Raw genomic sequence first — 16,269 nt, 5'->3', positions numbered from 1 at the left:
GGAGAGTTTATGTACATGGAGAGAGAGAGTGTGTGCATGTGTGAGATTGTATTAATGAAATGGTAACTATTTACATATTCATAGCAAGTGATAATCCGGAGAGAGCTGAGAGGGAGTAAGTGGAAGTTTTGCACATACTGTATACAAATACATACTGGGGATGCTCATTATGTCGTAAGTCCATCCATGTCCGTTTGTGTCCATGTTTTTCATTGCATAAATATCCAAGAAAGAAGGTCCTAATTGGTGCTGAAACTTCTCACCAGTCTTCACATGTAGGTGAGGTGTAGGTGTTCAGAAGCCCTTTAAACCTTTAAAACTGACACAATAAATCCAAAAACATTTTAGAAGTCTAATAGCAATATGTTTTCAGTCTCTTCAGTGCTGAGAAGCTTCTCTCACCTGAAGCTGTTTGGCTGTGAACTCGCCACATGTTCCTTTTGAGCATCACCACTTCAGCTCCTTCACCACTGGGCTCGCGGCACCTGACTCTGCACCAACTTGTTGTGCTAGCCTGCTAGGAACTCGGCTCCAAGTCTGCCATGCTAAGCTCTGGCTCCTGCGGCTACTCGTTGACATGTTTTTTCAAACCGTTGTGTCACCAACACCGTAAAGAACTGTGACACTTTTAGAAGTGTGGCTATGTATTTTTTGTGTCCTCTCGTTTTTTCATTTCTTCGACTCACTTTGATAACTCCACCTCATTTTCGCATGCTCGAGTGCAGTTTCTCTCATTCATAAACAACCCACATGAGTCATGACTTCCTGACTGCTCAGTCATTCGTCAATCATCATGGAACAGTCCATTGTAGTGCGAAGGGAAGGAGGGGGCAGGTAATGTGAATTTGTTATTCTGATGTTTTTAGGGAAGTCAGGTTCATTATTTGTTTGTTTAGTACACTGTTATAATGTACAATGACACCTGTCCGGTGGCCCTGGCCCTGTTGGTTGGGGAGGGGGCAACTGTTTGGGGGGCCCCTACTTTTGGGGGTCTAAAGCAATCGCCTACTTTGCCTTAATGGTAGGTCCGCGTCTGGGTCCTCCTGGCCAAACTGTCCACCTTCAACTTCTCCCTGTTAGCACTTAGCTGCTTTGAATCTTACCTGACTGGTAGACGTCGACATGTTATTGTTAACAATCAACTTTCTCCAGGTCTTGAGCCACACACTGGAGTACCACAAGGGTCAATCTCTGTCCACTAATGTTTTCTTTTTTTATCAATGACCTGCCATCTGTCTGTCCCTATGTGGAAACCCGGTGTAACCCATATCATATAATATGATAATATAATATGATAGGAACTTATGCACTAAATTGTTGTTAAGTTATGTTTCTGATTGTTATATTTTCCTATTAGCCCTTTCATTGCATAGTGGTCACTACAGTGGACAGCTATTCTCCAGCTGTTCTCTTGTATATTCATGGGTTTTGCTGTTTTAGTTCCATATCAGCCAACACAGTGGACGCTTATGCACCATCCCATACACTGACATTCATACCATTACTGTAACTTTCCTGTTCTTTTATCTAAATAAACTGCTAATTGTTATTAGACTGTAATAAACAATTTTTTTTTTGCATATTATCTGAGTGAGTAATAACTATTATTATACAATGTTAAAATGTGAGAAAACATCAGATTACCAGCATTAACCTCCTGAGACCCAGGAATGTAAAATTTTTAGCTTTTTTCCATTAAACAATTGCCTTGATTGGAAACTGCATAATGCAACAGTTTTTTTTGTTTGTTTGTTTGTTTATTTTCGAGACATTTTTAAAAATTATTTTTATTTATTTTTTATTTATTTTTAATGGAATGTCCTTTACAATAGACGGCATTTTTTTTTAAGTAAAACTGTCAAACTTTTGTCCCCTACAGAGGACAAAAATGCTTTTATTTCATAGTTTTCACACAGTATGTCAGTAAAATGCATGTTTCTTTGCTTCAAAAATTAAATGCATGGTGTCCAGCTGAGTGGATATTTTTGTAACTCTATGAAAAATAGGTTCATAAAAAAAAAAAAAAAATCACATTGTTTTTTTCATGTCTAAAGAGGAATAAAAACACTCAGGAAAAAAAATCTTGATGAAGGTTCTAATAATTCATGCATAATTCTGTGCTGATGTATTATATGTGATTACATTGTATGTGCAGCTTTTGTATATTTGGATCATATGTGCTGTCTCTGTATGATCAGGCTGATGTTTCACTGATCTCTCTTGTCTTTATTGATTCATCTTGTCTCTTAGCAGTCTTAACTCTCTCTTTTTAAACCAGCTGTACAGACTTTTTGCGTGATCTGTAAAAAGTCTCATTTTATATATAGCCTGACGTAGTCTGCAATTTAAAATGAGATTATCTTCACCAAAATAGGTTATTTCCAAATGCTATTTCCATCTTCCCCTGGTTGGGTCGAACCAGACTGGACTGATTTACAGCAGACTTACGTCACTATGACAACAACACACCAACCAACAGAGTTTAGTAGAAAGACGTAAGATGAACGAGTGAGGAGTCAGATGTGTCCTTTGAACTAAACAAAGGGATTAGTTGGATATCTTTAGTTGTAATGGTGGACACTGGAACTGGAGCTGGACTGGCACAAAGAAACAGAAAACTAAAGGGTCGAGTGAACGAGCATAGGCTAATGCTGCGTTCCAGGCTGGTTTTGAGCCTGGGGTTAATGGGGGTTTTTTGCACTAAAACAAAGACAAAAATTTGGAGTTGTCATTATTTATAAGTTATTATGTTATTATTTACTGGTGCGGCCCACTGGAGATCAAATTGGGCTGAATGTGGCCCCTGAAAGAAAATGAGTTGGACACCCCTGACATAGTGCAGCTCAGAGCTGGATGACATAGGCAAGGTAGGCAGCTGCCTAGGGCCCCCTCGCTGAAGAGGGCCCCCGATGGCCGCATGGTCATTTATCTGTACAACTTATTCAAAACCATCCATTGTAAACAAACCACCACAGTGAGGCGGTGCTAACCCTCTCCTGTACTGTTTTGTGACTGGGGCCCCCCCAGACTAGAGGGATTCCCCCTATGCAATGACAAAGGCTATGAGGGTCATGTAGAAGTGACCCCCGCCCTCGCGCACCCCCCATCACACCCCCCACTTGCTGTCAGTGGAACTAACGGTCTGTCCACACTGAGCATGGCGGCAGCCATTTTAAAAGAACAGCAATGATGAAGCGCTCCTACCCTTCAGGGTTTGAAAAAAGACAAAAAAAGAAAGAAGAAGAGGAAAAACACCAACGACACAGCAGTAAGTATGAAGTAAACCATTGTTTCTCCAAATAGGCTCCAACTGTGTGATATGTTTGAAAGTGTGCGAACAAAAGCCCTCACATCAGTGACCAAACACACAGATAGATGTTAGCATGAGAGGGAGAGGATTCAGTTCAAGAACTAATCATATACACACAACACAACTGTGTTCTGTTGGAAGAATTTAAGGACAGAATAAACACAACTTCTCCATCGCCCTTTTCTACTGTTGGACAGCGTTCCAAAACTTCTTTGGAGCTAAATAATTTGGATGTGGAGGACCGAAGTATGACAGTATTAAAAGTATTTAGTCATGAAAAGCCAAAGCTAAGCCTACTGAAGTGTGTTCACTTACTCTGGACGGTTGTCTGCTCCTGCTGCGGTCACCCACACAACTTTATTCCAAACTAAATCGTCTGCTCCTATGAATCCCATCCAGTTTGGACAAAGAATCCATCCAGTTCAAGGGACATTTTCAGTTAGCTAGCAATTTCCGTTGGTGATCTGTCCATCCCATTAGGAGAAAAATGTCCCTTTTCCATTGCGTTTGTCCGTCTCATCCATACGTCTGTTCCTTGTGTGTCAGCTGGTTTAGGCACAGAAGAGGACTAGAGTAGCACTGCAGCAAAAGTTTGGATTTTCAAGCCAACATTAGTTCAGTCCCTCACATCAGCTCTGTGCCCTCACTGCGGAACTGAGTTCTGTTCACATTCAAGGAGGCGCACGAAAACAATACATGAGGCATTCAGGAGCAATTAGAATAATTAGGAAATTACAACACTTTTCAAAATCGTCAAATATTCAGAATATTCAAATACAACATCAAAAAAAAAAAAAAAAAAAAAAAAAAAGAATGGCGGTGTCTGTGAACCATGTCTGTGAACCATGTAATCACAATCCTACATTTTAAACTCTGTAATTATCTATATTTCCCACACTTGCCCATCAACACATCACAACACTTTGCACCATGTGCTCAGGTAGTTTTGCCGATGAGGTCTGACGTTACATTTGGTGCATTATGGGAAGTGAAGTTCTTCTCCTGCAAAGTTACTCTCAATCCCCCACACTTTAATCATGTACTTCTAGAAAAAGGACAAAAGTAAGCCTACTCACCAAATGCCTTTTTTTTTTTTTTTTTCTTTTTTTTTCTTTTTAGGTGCTTTGCTTACATTTCTGTCAGCGCCAATTGACAGTGACAATGCCACCCTCCTCACAAGCTGAAGGTATTTATCAGGCTACATGGAATTAGTAACATCACAGTCTAGGAAAAAAAAATCTTATCATTATTAAATCTATCACAATCCGTACTAATTGCATATTATTATATAATAAATAGGCCTAATAATAATTATTATTATTTTTCTTCTTCTGTGATTCGACCCACCACATCTTCGCGTATTAGGGGCCTCACTTTACTTTCTTGCCTAGGCCCCCAGATATCTTGAAACAGCCCTGGTGCAGCTGATTTCCTCCCTTCAATCTGTACATAAAACACGTGTCTGAGTATTTTTCCTCAGCCTGCAATCGAGCCAAGGTCAGATTTAGAGTCATTAGACCGCCTTTCGCTGAGTACATAAATCATCATGGTGTATCAGTAATAAGGAAGTTGACCTGTTAAGAGGCCTTTTAAAGGCACTTCAGAAGTCATGGCGGCCGTACAGAAGTGCCTCTGGCGTGTTCCTGTAATTCACGGTCTCATATTAACTCTCATTTTCTTCGTCATTTACAGCCGCTTCAGCTGTTTCAGCAGCCAATGTTCCCTGTCAACACGAAGAGACAAAGAAAATCAGAACAGGTGACATTTGTTTAATGCTAAAAGTTCATTCATTTTCATTTATTTCATTTATTTTGAGCGAGTGAGTGAGCATTTATGACACAAACGACCTGCATACGACAGTATCTGATCATGCAAATACATTCAACAGAATACATGCAAGTTCAATAGTACAAATTGTTTCATTTACGCTCGAAAAGGAGTGAGAAGAAGAAAACGTATTTCATTCCACCCCCATTTCTCATCAATACTGAACATAATGACATTTCAAACCAACTCATTCGACAGTATTTACATTATAGAACTTAAAATATGTGTGGAAATATAGGAACAGTGTACATACGGTGGTTTTTCCATGGTTAGCAGCTAACTTAGATTCTAATAATAAATACAAACCTGCTCATGTCTTTTGGTTTTGTCCTAAACTTGCATCATTCTGGGATCATGTTTATTCAACAATTGTTCAGATATTGGGTTATAGAATTATTAAAGCATGTTTGGTGAAGTATTTCAGATGTATTATAGGTAATAATGTAAGAAAAAATGATAGATATTTGTTTAAAATACTATTATCAGCCTGTAAAAAGGCTAGTACCAAAATAAAATGGAGCAGATTAGAACCACCTACAACTAACAACAGAATACAAACTGTGAATGGAATATTTGAGATGGAGATTCTGACCCATAGACTGAAACTGAAGAACAGTCACGATAAATGGATGAAATGGACAATTTTTCATTTCAACGGTCACATGACTAAAACAATTGTTAGTCCCAAGGTTTATTGTAGTCCAGTGTATCCCAAATGTCCCCTATGTTTGTCTTGTTTTGTAATGTACATAAAATTAACAAATAAATAAATAAATAAAATAATAATAATAATAATAATAATAATAATAATAATAATAATAATAATAATAATAATAATAATAATAATAATAAATACAAACCAACAATGGGAAGAAAACTCCCGTAGGACTGATGGTAAAGAACAGCACAAGAGAAGAACAACAACCACCACATCAGCAACTTCTGTAGAGTACGTCATACATGTAAACCCTTTAGTCACTGTGGACTTTTCCTGTATATGAGCACAGTGACTCCACCAGCTGGGTTGTTACTCTGGATAATAACTGGAACTTTATCACCTATCATCTGTTCTTTGTTTTTTTTTCCTATCATCCGTTCTTCGCTGTATCCACACAGTCTGTGACCTTGAAACGTTTCCTTCATGATCATTTTCTTCAAGTGGAACTTCCATATGGACGTTCCAATATGCAATATATACTACTACAATACTACTGTAAATACTTCATAACTACTACTATATATACTACTACAAATACTACTGTAAATACTTCTATAACTACTACTAATATACTACTACAAATACTACTGTAATACTTCTATAAACTACTACTATATATACTACTACAAATACACTGTAAATACTTCATAACGACTACTAGATATACTACTACAAATACTACTGTAAATACTTCTATAACTACTAACTATATATACTACTACAAATACTACTGTAAATACTTCTATAACTACTACTATATATACTACTTAACAAGTACTACAGTAAATACTTCTATAACTACTACTATATATACTACTACAAATACTACTGTAAATACTTCTACAACTACTACTATTACTACTACAAATACTACTATAAATACTTCTATAACTACTACTATATAATACTACTACAAATGCTACTATAACTACTACTATATATACTACTACAAATACTACTGTAAATACTATATATACTACTACAATACTACTATAAATACTTCTATAACTACTATATATATTACTACCAATACTACTGTAAATACTTCTATAACTACTACTATATATACTACAAATACTACTGTAAATACTTCTATAACTACTATATACTACTACAATATACTATAAATACGTCTATAACTACTACTATATATACTACCAATACTACTGTAAATACTTCTATAACTACTACTATAATACTACTACAAATACTACTGTAAATACTTCTATAAACTGCTATATATACTACTACAAATACTACTATAAATACTTCTGTAACTACTACTATATATAGCTACTACAAATACTACTATAACTACTACTATAGTATACTACTACAAATACTACTGTAAATACTACTATATATCAACTACAAATACTACTATGAAATACTTCTGTAACTACTACTATATATACTACTACAAATACCTACTATACTACTACTATCATACTTGACTACAAATAATTCTATAACTACTACTATATATACTACTACAAATACTTCTATAACTACTACTATATATACTACTACACAATACTACTATAACTACTACTATATATACTACTACAAATACTACTATCAATACTACTATATATACTACAAATACTACTATATATACTACTATGTATACTACACATACGTCTATAAATACTCTATAACTATACTATATATATACTACAAATACTACTATAACTACTACTATATATACTACTACAAATACTACTATAAAATACTTCTATAAACTACTACCATATATACTACTGCAAATACTACTATAACTACTACTATATATACTACTAGCAATACTACTATATAAATACTCTTACTGCAAATACTACTATAAATACTACTATATATACTACTACAAATACTACATAAATACTACTATATATACTACTATAAATACTACTATAAATAATTCTATAACTACTACTATATATACGCTACTACAAATACTACTATAAATACTTCTATAACTATTACTATATATACTAATACAGATACTACTATAAATACTTCTGTAACTGTACTATATTATACTATTACAATACCACCTATAAATCCTTCTATAACTACTACTATATATACTACGACCAAATACTACTCATAAATATCTTCTGTAACTACTACTATATATGCTACTACAAATACCACTATAAATCTTCTATAACTACTACTATATATACTACGACAAATACTACTATAAAGACTTCTATAACTATTACTATATATGCTACTACACAATACCAATATAATACTCTCTATAACTACGACTATATATACTACTACGCAATACTACTATAATACCACTATATATACTACTATAAATACTACTGTAACTACTACTTTTTCTTTTCCCATAGCATCCATTCTTTTTTTCCTGTCCGTTCTTTTTTTTCTTATCATCCATTCTGGTGTTTTTTCCTTATCTAATCCGTTCTTTTTTTTCTCATCATCCGTTCTGTTTTCCCTAGCCGTTCTTTTTGTCCCTATCATCCATTCTTTGTTTCCTATCCGTTCTTTTTTTCTTATCATCCATTCTTTTTTTTTTCCCTATCATCCGTTCCTTTTTTTCCCTATCATTCGTTCTTCGCTGTATACCCACACGTCTGTGACCTTTGAAACTTTTCCTTCATGATCATTTTCTTCTCAAAGTGGGAACTTCCATATGGACGTTCCAAATATGATTCTCCAAAGGGGTCTGAGGAAATACTGGGCCATAAACTGGATCCACAGGACAACATGTGCTGTTGCCCTGCACTTCACACAATAATACTTATACTTCAATTCTCTAGAACCGCAGGCAATGAACGCCTTTATCTTTTCCTTTGGAGTTTATGACTTGGTTAATCGTTAAAACAATGCCTTTGTGTCCCCTGGGATGGAGACAAGGACATGTGTGACACCCTGAGTTCAGCTTCCTGAGGGCTGATTCAGATGTCAGCCAATAGCTGTCCTCCAGAGGACTAGACCCTGGGATGGAGGGTATAAGGTGAGGCCATCAGAACCCAAGACCAGTCCACTGGAGTCAGTCCAACAGTAGACCAGGATCTGAAGCCTAAGACCAGTCCAACAGTAGACCAGGATCTGAAGCCTAAGACCAGGTCCCAACAGTAGACAGGATCGAAGCCTAAGACCAGTCCAACAGTAAACCAGGATCTGAAGCCTAAGACCAGTCCTGCCTAAGACCTAAGACCAGTCCAGCCTAAGACCTAAGACCAGTCCAGCCTAAGACCAGTCCACTGGAGTCTGTCCAACCATAAACCAGGATCTGAGCTCTGTTTGGATGAGTGAAGCCTCTAGCCTGCTCTGCTGTTTGACCCCTGACCAATCTGATCTGAGTGTCCCCGATGGAGAGGCTGAAGTCCAATGGGGGGGGGGAGCACGTCAACGCCGCCTACGACCCCACTCTGGATGAGCCCCCGGTCTACCAGGAGTCCAGCTTCTCCAACGGGGGGGAGCATCGCACCGTCAGGCCCTCGGTGGTCAGCGCCTTTGGCCACGACACTCTGGACCGGGTTCCCAATATCGACTTCTACCGCAACGCAGGAAGTGTGAGCGGACACCGAGCTGTGAGGCCGTCCCTGCAGGAACTGCACGATGTCTTCCACAGGGTGAGTGGACGGATTTGAACTACAGACCTGCACGGGCTTTCTTTCTTTCTTTCTTTCTTTCTTTCTTTCTTTCTTTCTTTTTGTTTTTAGTAAATTAAATGTACATTGAAAATAAATACTACTATGTATACTACTATAACTATTACTATATATGCTACTACAATACTACTATATATACTACTATAAACTACTATAACTATTAATATATACTACTGTAACTATACTATATACTACTAAAAATACTACTATAAACATGACCATAAGTACTACAATATATATACTACTATAACTACTACTAATAACTACTATAAATGCTACTATATATACTACTGTAAGCTACTGTACATATATACTAACTACTACTATATATACTACTATAACTACTACTATGTACTACTATAAATGCTACTATATATAACTGTAACTGCTACTGTATATATACTACTATAACTACTACTATATACTACTATAACTACTACTATGTATACTACTATAAATGTACTATATATATACTGTAACTGCTACTGTATATATACTACTATAACTACTACTATATATACTACTATAACTACTACTATGTATACTACTATAAAAACTACTATATATACTACTAAAAATACTACTATATATACTACTAAAAATACTACTACTGTATATACTACTAAAAATACTATATATACTATATATATACATATATATATATTTTTTTTTTTTTTTATTACTACTATATATATATATATATATATATTTTTTTTTTTTTTTTTTTTTTTTTTTTACTTCTCTATGTTTTTATTTATTACATGTTTATTGTCTTATGCTGCTGTGCATTTGAATTTCCTGATGGGGATCAATAAAGTCTATCTTATCTGATCTTAAATCCTTTCTTTCTTTCTTTCTTTCTTTTTTCTTTTTCTTTTCTTTCTTTCTTTCTTTCTTCTTTCTTTCTTCATTTCTTCATTTGTTTATTTATTTTATGTAACCTTTATTTAACCAAGTGAATTAGTTGAGAACTGACTGGTCCTGAAGGGTAACTCAGCAGGTACCAATGTCACATTTACTTTGCTTAAAGAATGAATGAATTTACTTTTATATACTATTATTTATTTACTTATTTAATAAATATAATGTAAATCCAATAGTATGATATCAAATAAAAAATAGGCTGGGGTTAGTTGTTTAAAGTCAGGTTCAACTTAAATCCATTTGCCCTTCACCTTCACCAGAACATCCACCTCTTTCCACCGTTTCTTCTCTAACATCCGTACCTGGTCTACAGTCATTCACCCAGGTTCAGGACTCAGAATAGAATGAAATGCACCCTTTTACATCTGTTAATTATTCCATCATCCTTCACAAGGTGCCGTCCCTTTCGTGTCCACAGTTCAGTCATTATCTGTTTGTGTTAAGACCAAACACTGAAACTTACTTGACATACATTGGAGTTTTAAAGCTTTTTTATTAGACCAATATACGACCTTGAGCTGCAAAACAGACAGGGTTATAGGTCCTTTGGGTTTTAGTGGTTGAACCAGCTTAGCATTTATGGACTTTAACCCTTTAAACCTAAAATAGTCCTCCTGGACTTTTTTGACTATAAAGAGGTTAAAAATATGTTGTGTGTGAGTCCGTTTGCCCATTTTTCCAGAGGACTTTTTTCCTCAGATCTTCAAAAATGTAGCTGTTATTTACAATTTATTGCATGTTATAATACTGCAATAACAACTTCTTCTCCAGCTTCTAGTACAGGTGTGAGGGACATTATCGTAATGACCCAATAAAACCTTTAAAGTGCAACGTCTCAGGTTTCATAAACAGTTGGAATTTTTCCAATCGAACAAACAGTGAAAGAGTTACAGCCATCAAACTGTAAATGCACAGGGGGTGTCAGCGATGACACGTCAGGCTTGAAAGAGTTAAAGGTGTTTGGAAAAACAGCTGGAAATCCAAATTAAATTGCAGATGAACATGTTGGTTCATGGTAGTTAAGGTTCATGTAGACGATGGAGACAGTTATAATAATGTCTTGATGGGGAGACGGTAGTTTTCTGTGCTTTTCAGACAAATCTAAACCATAGAGTCTGAACAATAAAGGATAGAATAATCCTTAAAATTCTTTGATCTGAAGTGTTTAAGCTTTGTATAAGATAGATAGCACGATAGAACGATAGATAGAACGATAGAACGATAGATAGAACGATAGATAGAACGATAGATAGAACGATAGATAGATAGACAGACAGACAGACAGACAGACAGATAGATAGAACGATAGATAGAACGATAGATAGAACGATAGAACGATAGATAGAACGATAGATAGAACGATAGATAGAACGATAGAACGATAGATAGATAGAACGATAGAACGATAGAACGATAGATAGATAGATAGATAGATAGATAGATAGATAGATAGATAGATAGATAGATAGATAGATAGATAGATAGATAGATAGATAGATAGATAGATAGATAGATAGATGAGCAGAGGAGAATAAAAAGAGAAAAAGAGTCAAATATACACAGGGCAATTAAAAAGTGCAAAGATATAAAAATACAATTAAAAAAGTGGAGCTTTTCCAATAGTATCTGAATAACTAAACTGTTTTTATCAGATTTGAATTTGTCTATGTTTTCATGATGGTTGTTTTTGTTTCTTAGCCCGTTTTACACCTGTGTTATCACTTGTTTTACTTACTTATTACTTATTTAATCCCTTGTTTATGTTTGGTGTACGGCACTTTGGCCAGCTGTAAAGTTGTTAAAATGCATTATAAATAAAGTTAGTATGGTATGGTAAACTCTAAAAGTCCATATAAAATATAACTAATGATCGTCAATTCCGCAAAATAAAAATGAAATTACTCACATATTCATGATCCTAAAATTGAACCATAATAACTATGATTCAAATTCAGACAAACTATGACTATTCTGACAAACCAGGTCTTGTGGTGGTGATTCTAAAGTGACATCTAAGAGGAACTGTATTCCAAACTGCAGCCTGTGTCTAACTTCATGCTGCTGACTCATAGATTTGTTGCCCATAAGAATAGAATTACTTTGATTAACCCAAATATGGTGTTGGTTGGTGTCAAAACATTCATGTGCATAAAATAGAAATGTGTTCATATTAGTCTATAGTTTTGCAAAAAAATAAATATGTTTAAACTGTTGAATTCACAATATTGTTATTGGCATTTAAGTTAATATTGAAACAAACATGAATCAAAACAACATAACACTCATACACACACCCATTCACACCACATAGACTTGCACCAAATGATATATAAATATATGTATAAATAACATACATATATTCTTATGAACATGTGTACATATATGTAAAATAATAATAATAATAATAATAATAATAATAATAATAAATATTAAAATACAGCAGTCATAAGAAAAAAAATTAAATAAAATTAAACAGTGATAATTTGTATGATATGTCCCTATTTTTCAGATACCATAACATTCATATATGGTTCCCATAATTGTACAAATTCCTCCAGTTTTCCTTTGGTCATATAAGTCAGTCTTTCCAGTCCGATGCACTCTGATAGTTCTTTTATCCAGTGCTTCATAGAAGGAGCTTCCATGCTCTTCCAGTTCAAAGCGATAACTCTCCTGGCATGTAGTATTGATCTTGTGGATTAGATTGAGGTCTCAGAACCTGATGTAGCAAATATGATACAAAGGGTTTTAAAGGGTTAAAACATTCTCCCTTTTGTTTTCCCTCTATTTTGTCTAGAACGGACAAATCTCAGTTCCAGACACTGTTGAGGACGATGGTGAAGGCAGTGAAGACACCCCCACGTGATGACGTGGAGTCGAACGCCCCCGCTGATAAGCAGGCGGGCGCAGTCAAGTTCGGCTGGATCAGGGGCGTCCTGGTGAGTTCGACTGGGTCGGGACACGCTCTGGGTTAGCGGGTCTCAGATCAAGTACAAGATCAGAGTCTGAGGATGAACTGCGGTTTCCGAACAGCTGCTGCTTCAGTATATGCATCGTTTTAAAACTGTGGTTTGTCAGTAAAATAAAACCTCGATCATCTCTCTCTTTTTACAGTTCTATATTTATTATTCCAAACAGACTCAGTAAACATGTACACTCATGGCCAAAAGGTTTAGGAATGACACATATGGATTTTTTTTTTGCTTAATGTGATTTATTTGTCATTAAATTTCTTTGAACACTTGAATTATTCTTCACTGTAGCTCAGAAACATGTGGATATTAAAAAAAAGGAGAGACATTTCTAGTAAATTTTGAAAAAAAAAACAAAAAAAAACATTTACATTCCCAGAACTTTTGGCCAGACTGTAGCAAATTCTGATCTATCGTAATGTTGGGTGAATAAAGTCTGTAATTAAGTCAGTAAATACAGAGAAAGTGCAGCTGAAATACTGTGAAAACCCTCCATATTATCGGCCTTTAATAAGTACAACTGTAACTTAAAAATAATGGGCAACAGAGGAGACGTGTCTAAGAGTTATCATGTCGAGAATAAGAAATACCAAATATACACATTAAAAAGACTGTTTAGAACACAGTCAGAACAGCAACTTGTACAGTATGTACTGAACAAAATTATCAATATAATAAGTAAAAGAAATATTATAGAAATTAACATGGCGGACTTGCAGTTGGTTAGGGGCGGTGGCCATAATAATATTTTTTCTTTGTCTCCTGACGATGAATCTGTTGTACCAATTTTCATGGCTTTACGACAAATTTTACGTTGGACGTGGTCCCATTGGCGTATGTATTTCCACTTTTCAAGGGGGCACTGCTGCAACATTTCTTTACCGACATTCGAAACCTATATGTAAATTCAATTTTGCACATTTCTGAATTTGGGCAAAATTTGGTGACTTTTCATAAATGTTTAAGGGGTCAAATTTGAGCTCAAAGCACAGGAGAAAGAAACTAAATATAAATAAATAAAAAATAAATAAAAATAACAATAATCTGAGCAGGAACAATATATCCGTTTCCATGGCAACCATGTATTTGGCTTTATTTGAAAGCTCTCAAGGTCCCCCACGTCTCTGTGGGGTCAGATGTCAGTGTCGTGCACTACACACATGTGATGACCCTGACTGGATGTCTCCCATGGACTCCCATTCATTCCATGCAGGTGTAAATATGTGGTTTGTGTACATGTCATGTACATGTTTGGAAAGGTCTGACTGTTGGAATGTGAATATGCGTGAAAGTGGAGACAGTGGCGAAAGGCGACCGTGTCACTGGCGATTTCGTCCCATGCACCCACTGCAGACTCAATAGGCCCTGCGCCGGCTTTACTCGGCTCGGGCTTAATAAGGTGCATAAATATTGTTGTGTGTAATCTAATGATGTGATTTCTATATGAATGTATAAGATCCAAGCGTTCGGACAGTCAGTGTTCATTTCCTTTGTCTCTTTCAGGTGAGGTGTATGCTGAACATAGGGGGGGTGATGCTGTTCATCCGTCTGTCCTGGGTGTTCGGACAGGCGGGCTGGGGTGAGCACCGTGGTTTCCATTCTTACAGCTTTGTTTCTTTTGTGTCACTACCCTTTTTCCACACAAACTCACTTTTTACTTATAGTAGATATCAAACTGGGAGAAAATCCAAGGCACCTCTTTAAACATTAAAATGCTTTTATCAACATGGCACGGTCATATCCAGACCTAAAGAACACTTCTATGCGTTTGGCTTCAGGAGCTTCATCAGAGAGTTTTTTTTGTTTGTTTATTTGTTTTTGTTTTTGTTTTTGATTTCCTGATGAAGGCTTGAAGCCGAAATGGAGAAAAATGAAGAAAATGGGACTTTTTCTGCACTCTAAAAAATGATTCATGGGGTTAGTAAATTAAGCTTAAAATCAAGAGCTTTCTCCACTTAAAAAATTAAGTTTGTTATGTTGATAAGTTATTTATTCAGTGGTCTAAAATGAAAACAAAGAAAACAGTCTTAACTCAGTAACATACTGATTTTGAACAGACATTTCTGCCTTTAATTTAACAAAGAAGTATATTAAGTTAGTACAACTTAAAAATCTTGTAAACTTCCTCTAAAAGCTGAGTACAAAGCTGACGGAGGGAAGCACAGAAAGAAAAGGGAGAAACACAATTTTACACAGAACTTTACTAAACTTTAAGGCTTGACAGAATTTAGCTTGTTTCTGCAACACTAGTTTTAATTATTCAAGGACTGAATTCTACACATTTTGCTCCTTTCTGATTTAAAATGTAGAATATATTGGTGTGTTGGCTGCATTGCATTGTGGGTATTGGGTATTGTTAAAACTGTGTATTTATGTGCAGGGGTTCAGCAGGGTTGTGGTGTTGGTGTTATTGGAGTTAATGTGTGCATGCTAATGTTTATTGGCCTTTTGTGTTATTTTTGTATTTTTATAGAACTGCACCATGAGTCAGAGCCACAGGCCAAACAATGCCTTTCCTGTTTATTATCTAGTGATGGGACTGTTGGCTTTGAAGAGAACATTCAATCAGGAAACTGTTCACTGAAAAGAGCCGTTTAAAAGACTGGCTCTTTATGATTTTTTGCATTAGTTTGAAACACGATGTTTGAATAACTAAATAAGTTACATGTAATGATCGACATTACATTTTAAAGGTGTTAATTGGCGCGGCAGTAAATATTATCTTACGAAAAGAATAGTTAGTTCAAATGTGTGGGCTAAATACATGACAGAGGGTGAATAGGCAAATGCTGGAATTTGACAAAAAAAACATCACGGTACATTATGGGACTAGTCTGTAGTCTAAAAATTAAGAAGAAAATAAAA

At 35.5% G+C, this 16,269-nt stretch overlaps 1 protein-coding gene across 1 annotated transcript in view; it reads right to left on the bottom strand.

Moving 5' to 3' along the window:
* slc12a1 (solute carrier family 12 member 1) overlaps positions 1–16,269 on the bottom strand; it is a 55,839-nt gene that overhangs the window by 22,808 nt on the left and 16,762 nt on the right. The window contains exon 8 of the mRNA XM_030125913.1: positions 9,184–9,459. Within this exon, the coding sequence (XP_029981773.1) occupies positions 9,184–9,459 (276 nt within the window). The remainder of the gene's footprint in view (positions 1–9,183; positions 9,460–16,269) is intronic.

Source organism: Sphaeramia orbicularis, chromosome 3 (assembly GCF_902148855.1).
Source record: "Sphaeramia orbicularis chromosome 3, fSphaOr1.1, whole genome shotgun sequence".
NCBI lineage: Eukaryota > Metazoa > Chordata > Actinopteri > Kurtiformes > Apogonidae > Sphaeramia > Sphaeramia orbicularis.
The sequence above is the reverse complement of the archived record's forward strand: the minus strand, read 5'-3'. Positions and strand labels throughout refer to the sequence as shown.